This window comes from Leucopleurus acutus, assembly GCF_964270905.1.
Source record: "Leucopleurus acutus genome assembly, chromosome: 2".
NCBI lineage: Eukaryota > Metazoa > Chordata > Mammalia > Artiodactyla > Delphinidae > Leucopleurus > Leucopleurus acutus.
In genome coordinates this window covers 20,225,624-20,235,421 of record NC_139143.1, presented here as the reverse complement: position 1 = coordinate 20,235,421, position 9,798 = coordinate 20,225,624, and the positions used below count along the sequence as shown (strand labels likewise).

The following is a 9,798-nucleotide window of genomic DNA, read 5'->3' as shown; positions in this document are numbered from 1 at the left end:
ATGTAAATAGAGAGCAGCTGCTCCGCGCGGGCCCCAGTTGGCCCTTTTAAGTTTTTGATTGGTTGCCAATGACATCACCGCCCGTGTTATAACACTGTGGACCCGAAGCGGCGTCGGATAAACCCTCCTTAAGGAGGCAAGGCCACGCCCTGGCTCCGCCCTCTCCAGCCACCCATTGGCCGCGGGCTGCTGCGAAGTAGCGGTTAGCTTTCTCTGGATTTCTATTGGTCCAACGCGCCGTCGGTCGGCAGCCGGCCCGCCCCCTCAGAACCTTACATTTACAGTGTAGCAAAAGAGAAAGTAACTATGTTGCTGCTGGAGATCAATGAAGCCAAGTGAATGAGGGCTGAATGTGCGAATCCACAGCCGAAGCGGAGCGCCAGATAGTGGAGGGTTACACTTATTTATGAAGTAAGTGGAAGTCACCGTGGCTACTCCCGAGAGCCCGGGAGTGTAAGGCGGTGTGAGTGTGTATGTGTGTGTGTGTGTGTGTGTGTGTGTGTGTGTGTGTGTGTGTGTTGCGATGGTCACGGAAGAGCCACAGCAGGTGAGGTTAAAGGGTTCCGGCTGTTGCCTCACGCTGCCCTGTGCGTTTACTCTCTCTGCAGTCTACTTGGATTGGGGGCGAGGAAAAAATGAGGTTTGTTGGGACGCTTTGCGGCAGTTTTAAATGCCAGGGACTTGTTAGTGCGCTGTGTTGCGAAGGGGGATGTTAAGTGCCCCAGGAGTGAGGAAGGAGCATTCTCTGACCACTTCATTTTCTTTCCAGCCCCTGACTAGAGGTGGAAGGACGACTAGCGAGGGAGAGGGGATAGCTCAGTATTTCTCTGGGAGGTTTCCTAGGCTAGTCTGGATGGTTTCACGGGCAATATATATTTACGCCCGACCCTCTGCTGCAGGGATGCAGATCTCTTTATACACTCCGCGCGTGTGTGTGAGAGTGTGTGTGCGCCGCGCACTCCGTGTGGAGGTGGGGGTCCCAGCTTGTGTCTCCGTGAACACGCTCATGCGTCCCTTTCAAGGGAAGTGGACTGTTGATCCTGGGAGGTACCCTACCAGGTAACACAATAGCAAAGACTTTCACTGCTTGGTCCAGCTGGGAAACAGTTATAGCTTCTGGAATAGTACTTGCTCTTCAAAAAATACTACGCAAGGGAGGGAGAGAAGGAGGGAGGGAGGAGGGAGGGAGGGCAAGGGAGGAAAGAAGGGAGGGAAGAAAAGAGGAAGGGGGGGAGAAAAGGGGTTGGGTCCTTCTTGCCCATCCAAAGGTGGTGAGAGAAAGCTGAGTCGGTGGCGATCTATGGATGTGATACGTGCGTGCCCCTGTGTGTGTGAATGTGTGGATTCCGCCTGTGACATTTTGGCTCTGTGTCAGAGAGTGGTGACAGTCCTGTGTAGAGGGATGTTCGATGACATTTTTCCAGACATCTCTTAAAGTTCGTTTAGATGAGCTACTCTTGCATGGGGTTTGGGTTCTTTTCTGTGTGTATGTCTAATAGGAGAGGAGCCATCAGGGCCCGGGTGTGGAGTGCCCCTGTGCGTACAGGGAGGAAGGAACTGTCCCTTTGCACGCGCCCTCTCATGAGACAGGAGGTAGACCCCTGAGCAACTCTTTACTTCCCACAAGGACGGGCTCATTGGGAAGTCTTCTTAATGAATCCATCCTCTTGAAGAGGGGGGATATCTGTGTGGGATTGAAAGATTATGCATAGCGGCTGCCTCCCATTGAGAAGATCTCTAGGATGTGCCTGTGGGGAAAGAAGGAGGGAGGAGAGTTGAAGTAGTCCTTTCCTTAAAGGCAGCAAGGGAGCAATCCAAGGGATGGATCTGCCAGAGTTGGGGTTTCCAGATCTGGCTCCTTGGCTTGAGGCTTCATTCTAGGAGACTAGTTTGTAATGAAAGAGGAAATGCAGATTAATTTATAAGAGGCTAATTGGAAACATGGGAGGTTTTAATATGACTTTGTTGTGCTTTTCAAAGGACTCAGTAGAATGGAAAGTAAGAATAGCTGGCAGTTAAAGAGATTCACTTAGGGGGATGCTTTCATTTTGATGTGCAGAAAGTTGACATCCGCCCCTGATGTATATTTAGCTGCCGTATATTCCCATGAGCCATGCCAGCACTCTTGGTCATTCCTTTACCTTTGCAGTGGGTGAAGGAATTACATGGAAAGTATGCACGGGTGGACGCATGGGTCTTTCTCAGACGGTTGCATTAACTTCTGCCCAGGAGATGAGGCCCAGAAGAGATGCCTCTTAAGAGCCTTCCCTTCCGTCTTCAGCTTTTCTAAGTCTTTGTGCTTTTACCTTTTCTCAGGCTGAACTTTGATGTGGGTCGGTGGAAGGTTGTTCATCAACATTTGCATAGACTTTACATCTAACCTTAGACTTAGCAAGAACTGGGGGGTCCTCAGGTTTGCATCGTCTTTGAATCCATAGCAATGAGCTTCAGGCTTTGAGAGTGACAGGGTAAAGGGCACTTAGGACAACTTCGCTCAGAGGGATGCAAAGCCCCTTCCTAGGGATTGGATTCGACTGCCTTTTGTGTCACATGACTTTATTCTTTCTTTCCCCCCTCCCCTTCTTTACAGACTGTCTTGAGTTCTTCTTGAATTGCCAGTTTTCAGCCTCCTCATGCCTCCGTCTCCTTTAGACGACAGGGTAGTGGTGGCACTGTCTAGGCCTGTACGACCTCAGGATCTCAACCTTTGTTTAGACTCTAGCTACCTTGGCTCTGCCACACCTGGCAGTACCAGCCACCCTCCTGTCATCGCCACCACCGTTGTGTCCCTAAAGGCTGCGAATCTGACGTATATGCCCTCATCCAGCGGCTCTGCCCGCTCCCTGAATTGTGGATGCAGCAGTGCCAGCTGCTGCACTGTGGCAACCTACGACAAGGACAATCAGGCCCCAACCCAAGCCGTTGCCGCCGGCACCACCACCACCACCATTGGAAGCTCTACCACCTGCCCGGCCAACCAGATGGTCAACAACAGTGAGAACGCAGGCTCTCTAAGTCCATCAGGTGGGGTGGGCAGCCCTGTGTCAGGGACCCCCAAGCAGCTAGCCAGCATCAAAATAATCTACCCCAATGACTTGGCAAAGAAGATGACCAAATGCAGCAAGAGTCACCTGCCGAGCCAGGGCCCCGTCATCATTGACTGCCGGCCCTTCATGGAGTACAACAAGAGTCACATCCAAGGAGCTGTCCACATTAACTGTGCCGATAAGATCAGCCGGCGGAGACTACAGCAGGGCAAGATCACTGTCTTAGACTTGATTTCCTGTAGGGAAGGCAAAGACTCTTTCAAGAGGATCTTTTCCAAAGAAATTATAGTTTATGATGAGAATACCAATGAGCCGAGCCGAGTGATGCCCTCCCAGCCACTGCACGTAGTTCTCGAGTCCCTGAAGAGAGAAGGCAAAGAACCTCTGGTGTTGAAAGGTAATGCCCCCACCCCCTCCCCGAGCACAGTCCTGGTAAGCCTGGGGTCACTCTGGGTTTTCTCTTAGAAGTAACAGCATCCTCCTGCAAAAAAAAAAAAAAAAACAGAATTGCCTTTCTTCTTCTTGTCTTCCCTTCCGTGCCCTCTCAATTATTTTGGGGTTGGGAGAGAAACCCAGCAGCCTTGAACTGATAGCCAGAAGATTTGGGCTCTAGTCTTCATTCACCTTCTCATTTGCATTGTGCAAGTCATTTCCCCTCTTGGAGACCGTTTTCTCATCTTTCTATAAAGGGGCTTTATGACACCAGATGGCATCTCCAGTCATGCCTGGTCTGGTAGTTCTAGTCCAGTCAAACTAGCTGGAAAGTTCTTGTCTCTCAGACTTAATCAAAGTTGATGGAACAGAGGAAACCGTGACTGGGGTGAACTACAAGTAAACCTCCAGGTACCAGTTTTTGGTGGGAAATTCTTCCTCTTTCTCACCTCTCTGAAAGTGACCCTCAGGAAGGGCAGAGAGCTATATTCTAAGGTCCCTCACAAAGTATAAGTTCACCCCCAAACATCCATTCCTCTGCCAAAGCTTCAAGGGACAGAGTCATTTTTATGAAATACTCCCCAGCCCCCCCCCCCCCAGTTCCTTCTGGCATCACCTGACAACCGTTGGCATCATGGTTCTTCCTAAGATGGGGTGGTGGGTCACTTGCCCCACTGAGCACAAAATAACTGGCAGGTCAGTGTCGCTGAGCCCTGGCAGCAGGAATTAATTGCTCCCTGGTCTCTGGGCTCCTTCCACACAGCATTGCCTAACCTAGTAGTGGAGCCCGCGTCTCGTATCCAGCCCAGGTGTGCCTCTTTGTCCTCGGATGCCGTTCTTTGGGGCACTGCACACCACGCTTCATCTTCCGTGTCTTCTGTCAGGGGGTAGTGGTGGTAGTGAGAGATAGGCATCTTATTTCTTCTCTTCCCAAGTGTGTTGAGTCAAGGCATACAGTCTGGGCCACATCACCAGCCAGTCTCGTGCGGTGTGTAGACCAAAGACGTTGCTGGGTTCCTTTGAACACCTTGCATATTTAAATTGCAACAGGCCATTGGGCTGAGCAAGTTAGGAGTTTTACCTTTGTGGGCCAGCTCTGCCATTCTTCTTCTTGTCTTCCCAATGGTGCATTCTGCCTTTTGTTTAGCAGTGTTCTTAAAAATACAGTTCTGAATGTCTTTGACATCATCCCCTCTGCCCACCCTTACTGCCCTCAAACCTGCTCTTGTTGGGCTCAGCTAGCACAAAAGTATGGCTTTCCTTGGGCTGGTGGGCCCTCAGGAGAAGGAGAACATCATGGAAGTTGCATCCAGAGAGTTCTCAGCAGCTCCCACGTATTTTTTGTTGTTGTTGCTGATGGGTTTTCTTGGGGTTACAGATATGCTCAGATTTCCTCTGTGTACCCCTGTATTTTATTGTTTTGTATTCTTGTTTGGCTGACTTTGAGTGATTCCCAGTAGGTTTACCCAGCTAGCGTTCTGTCCCCATGATCTTGGCTTCTCTCATCTTTTTTGGATGAGAAAATACAGTCTACAAACTTCCCATTTGTAATAGTTTGTCTTGGGGAGCCAAGAAGGGGAGAACCAATGCAATGATCTTGAGGGTGGTCTGTTGCTCATGTAGAGTAGATATCATTGAGGGAAAGCAGACCTTTTGTGTCTGTATGATCTGAGGACAGGCATCAAATAATCCACATGAAGATGACCCTGGACATGAACATAGGGTGATTAGGAAGAGGTGGAGATTCTACCCTCTACTTTGCAGTGGGCGTTGTTGTGTATGAGTGTGGCTTGTCAATCGCTGGGCAATGAATCTCCTAGGTGTTACTGATCAAAGTGGGGTTCCTTTCCCCCTTTCCGGTGGATGCAGCTGAGAGCCCGGGCAGCCTGCGCTTGTTCCTCAGTGTCAGTGAGGAAGATTGCCTCAATGGGGGCGGGGCCGGACATGCTGCTGACCTCACCACTGGGTGCCTGGGAGGCCGCTGTGAGGGCTCATCATTTTCGGGTTGGTGAGACACAGCGGCGGTCGACCTGGAAGACGCGCTGGTGGTAGAGGTTGGATTATTTGTAGTTTGGGGGGCTCTTTCTTCAAATATCTGGGAATTTGGTTGAATATATGTAGTTCAGGAGCAAAAGGGTCAGTAATCTACTTTATTATTTTTGTCATTATTACTTTGGTCTCTTTTGGGGGAATGGCCTAAAATTGGGACCACAATGGGAAGGAAGGGAAAGAGATTGGTATTCGAATGCCCCTAGCTACCCTTTCATCTGGGTAAACCAAACGTTAATACCATAGCACCACTGAGGTGAAAAGTGGGGTGGGCATCTCTCAGAAGGCATAGCCAGCAACTTCTCCTAGGTTCTTGAGTGGGTCAAGCAGACCATTCTGGTCTGGCTTCTCTGCTGAGGTTTATTTTAGTAACCCCCTCCATTAGTGATGTAAGATTTTATTTTAGCGAGAGTGGTGGTGGTACCATTTTGGAATGAGTGACTTTTGTAGGGTAGATCTGGGGTGGGGGTAGTTAGAATCTAAGGTCGAAACTTCTAAGGCTTCCTTAGCTTATTTTCAGAGATTTCAGTATAATCTCGGGTAATTTATGGCTGACCCATCTGATTCTCTGGTTTATGTTTGTAAACACCGGTTGCTACCCTCCCTGTCCAAGTTTTATGTCCCCCTCTTTCAATGCCATGTTCTCCATTTTTGGTGCTGCCTGTCAAGTAGAGCGGCTGCTCAGATACCATTTTAGTAATGCTGTGTCAGGTTGGGAAGAAACTGATCAGAGGTGCAGAAGCCCCTGGGATTAAGTTACTCTTCTAATTTACAGTCCCGTCCCTGTTGTGACCTATGTCTGAATCTGTGTTTTATTCTCATCTTCGGAAGAATAAATGGCATCAGACCTGTGCTTCTATTCAACCTGGCAAAAAATGATCCAAATGAATAAATATTTAGAGACCTGCAAAGTCTTTGAAAGAATTACAAGCTCTTTTACACAAAGTTGAGGTTTAATGTGATTTCTCACCCAACTCAATAAGGAGGCTAGACCGTTCTGGGTTTTTCAGAATGAGAGCTACCATCTTTGCCATGATGCTTATAAGGCTCCCTTTCTTTTTAGCAAGGCTGTGTTCAGGGAAATAATTTGTCACTTACCTATGTAGGAAAGGTTAGTCTACTATCACCTCCTCTTTAAAGACAGTCTATACCTTTAACATTTTTATTATGAAATATTTCAAATACAGAGAAACATAGAAAAGAGTATCATGGGCACCCATCTACCTAGTACCCAGATTAAACAATTGTTAACACTTTCCCTATTTGCTGTCTCTTCTTTTCTTGGTTGTTGAAAGATTTTAGAGTATAGACAATATTTGAATGTATTTCAATATGTTTCATGTTTAAACTTAATATTTTCAAATTAAGAAGGCTGGGAATATTGTATAGTATAGTATGGACAACATTTTCACTCCTAAACACTGGTGTCATGTGCCCATTGTTGAGAGATTTTTGAGCTTGAAATTCCACTCTGACTAACTGGCTATCAGGTCTATGGAGAAGCATCCCCCCCGCCTCAGAGTGGGAGGTTTCCAGGCACCTCCTTGGGGGTCTATAGTGCTCCCCTAACACGAGGGTCTGTCAGGGCCCGTGCCGGTACTTGCTCTGTGCTGTCACAAAACAAGAGTGACTGATTGCTTCATCCTCCAACAGGCCTGCCTCTGTCTGTATCAGAGACATTTATTGGGGGGAGGGAGGGGGAAGAGTGAGCATCAATTCAGGAGGCTGATGCGTAGGGAAGATTCCTTGACAGAGAGAATTAGTTTCTTACGCTAGAAAACTTTCCTTCGCAACTCCTGAGATGAGCGACATAGGTGGCGCATTTTCCCGTAGTCAAAAAGGGCTCTAAGTAAACACTTGTAAGCAGTGCTGAGTCTGATGACAAAGTGAAGGTCTATGTGCAGAAATCAGAGACCCTGGGGACATATTCTTTCTCTTTCCTGCTTTGTTTTATGAGGGGAACAAAAGTCTTCCTCTTGCCTGTCAGGGATGTTAGGAGGATTTTTTCTTTTTTTTAGACAGGTGAAATAAGGGCATAATATATACCCACAAATGTGTTATTCTGAGCTTCTGTTGAATATCCAAACATGCTGAATATTAGCCTTATAGCAAATGGTGGAGAGATCCAGGCAGGACTGGGGATCCAGCCTGTCTTGGCTCGCCCCTTACTAGCTCTGTGCCCTTTACTGATGGCTACTTCGCTTACTTCCTTGCTTTCCTCATTTACCAAAAAGGATATAACAGTAGCTGTCTCATGGTGGTAGTTTAGATATTAAATGAATTAATGGGTACAAAGTGTCTAGAACAGTTCCTCATGCAGGGTGAACACTCAGTACATGTAGCTTAATATTATTACTGTTGGTCGAACAGAAATGATGGTATCAGTAAAAGTGCAATTTTAGCTCCTCTTCCGAAGGAGTGCAGATAACAAGCTAGGTATAGCAGTGAGTGTGTGTGTGTGTGTGTGTATGTGTGTGTGTGTGTGTTGCTAGGGCTTAAAAATAACTTGGTGACTGTTACCTAATTTAAGTAGCATACAGTTGGAGTGCCAAGTAATTACAAAGACGTGTTGGGTCAGGAGGCCAGAGTAATTTAGGCATATCCTAGAATTATTTATTTGTAGGGGAGTTTGTAAAAACGTGATGATAAATCTGTCCAACGAATGTCCCATAACTAAATAATGAAAGTATAAAACAATTAAGCTTTGCTTTTTCTGGCCTCTCATCAGGCTGATTTATTTTTGGAATAAGGATTGTAGTCTGACTATAAAAGGGGAGGTGGAAGGAGGGGCAGTGTGCTTCATCTTGAAAAGTTCTCGAAGCTTTGAGTTGTGATGAGATGGAAGGTGGAGGGAAAATTCATTGAAAGACCCTCTCATGTCTTTAAGCGAGTCTTGAACCCTCCCCTGAATTGGTTCTCATTTGCCTACACCCTCTCTAAGCTTTTGGATGTACTATTCTGCTTCCTAATTGAAAGCGAAAAGCTGTTCCCTGTTCACTGTGTGTTCAGCAGAGTGGCGTTTAGCTCACTTACACCTGAGCTCCAATCGAGGCTTTTCTGCTGACCAGCTAGAGGTGTCCTTAGGCAACTCAGGTTACCCCTCTGAGCCCATTTCTCTTCATTGTACAACAGGGATAATTCCAACATCAAGGATGAACTCAGACAATGTAAATAGAGTGTCTGGAACGTAGATCGCTCTCAGTAAATCAGGTCCCTGGGCTCTGCTCCCCTACCCCGCCCATGGCCTTTCAGAACCTCTTCCATAAGACTGGGGGAGCGGGAGGGGAATGGGCCCTTGTTCTGAGCACAGCATTAGGGCGCATGTTAAGTAGGAACAACTTGTCCTCAACCATTCAGATCAGTTAAGTTAACCATCTGGCTTCTCAAGGACAAGTTCAAGAAACTCCTCCTAGCAGTGGTAGATAATGCTTTTAGATGAGAAAAAGCAGGGTAGAGGAAGGGAGATTTGGCAAAATCACAGGAGCAGAAACGCTCTCTACCACGTAGCCTCGTGGTGCCTGTGCTCTCAGGAGCTGGCGTGCGCCTCTGACCAGGAGCTGCCCCTGCTTCCTTCATTCCAGTGTTAGCAGCAGCCAGGCTCTCCCTGGCTCAGCATTGCTGGGGAGGGCATAGAGATATGTTGCTTTGTAGTCCCTAGGCAACTGTTTTCTAAAATATTTTTTTTTTTTGATGTGGACCACTTTTAAAGTATTTATTGAATTTGTCACAGTGTTGCTTCTGTTTTATGTTTTGGTTTTTTGGCCACAAGGCATGTGGGACCCTAGCTCCCCAACCAGGGATTGAACCTGCACCCCCTGCATCGGAAGGTGAAGTCTTAACCACTGGACCACTAGGGAAGTCCCGTCCCTAGGCAATTTAATTCTAGTAGGTAGATAAAGGTACACGAGGGCTTCCCTGGTCGAGAGTCCGCCTGCCAATGCAGGGGACACGGGTTCGTGCCCCGGTCCGGGAAGATCCCACATGTTGCGGAGCAGCTGGGTCCGTGAGCCATGGCCGCTGAGCCTGCGTGTCTGGAGCCTGTGCTCCACAACGGGACAGGCCACAACAGTGAGAGGCCCGCGTACCGCAAAAAAAAAAAAAAAAAAAAAAAAAAAAAAAAAAAAGAAAAAAAAGGTACATGACACACAAGGGGCAGAACTTCTAATCCCAGGAGAGGTCATGTCACCTCTTCTGAACTCAAGTACCTCAGGTTTTAGAATAGGAAGGGGCCTTAGAGGTCACCTAGTCCAAGAGTCTTCACTGAAGGCTG

At 47.7% G+C, this 9,798-nt stretch overlaps 1 protein-coding gene across 1 annotated transcript in view; it reads left to right on the top strand.

Annotated features, from left to right (window-relative positions):
• Window positions 1–300: 300 nt before the first annotated feature.
• DUSP10 (dual specificity phosphatase 10) overlaps window positions 301–9,798 on the top strand; it is a 39,160-nt gene continuing 29,662 nt past the window's right edge. Inside the window, exons 1-2 of the mRNA XM_082832474.1 lie at window positions 301–411; window positions 2,591–3,444. Coding sequence (XP_082688600.1) covers window positions 2,634–3,444 — 811 coding nt within the window. The 5' untranslated portion in view covers window positions 301–411; window positions 2,591–2,633. The remainder of the gene's footprint in view (window positions 412–2,590; window positions 3,445–9,798) is intronic.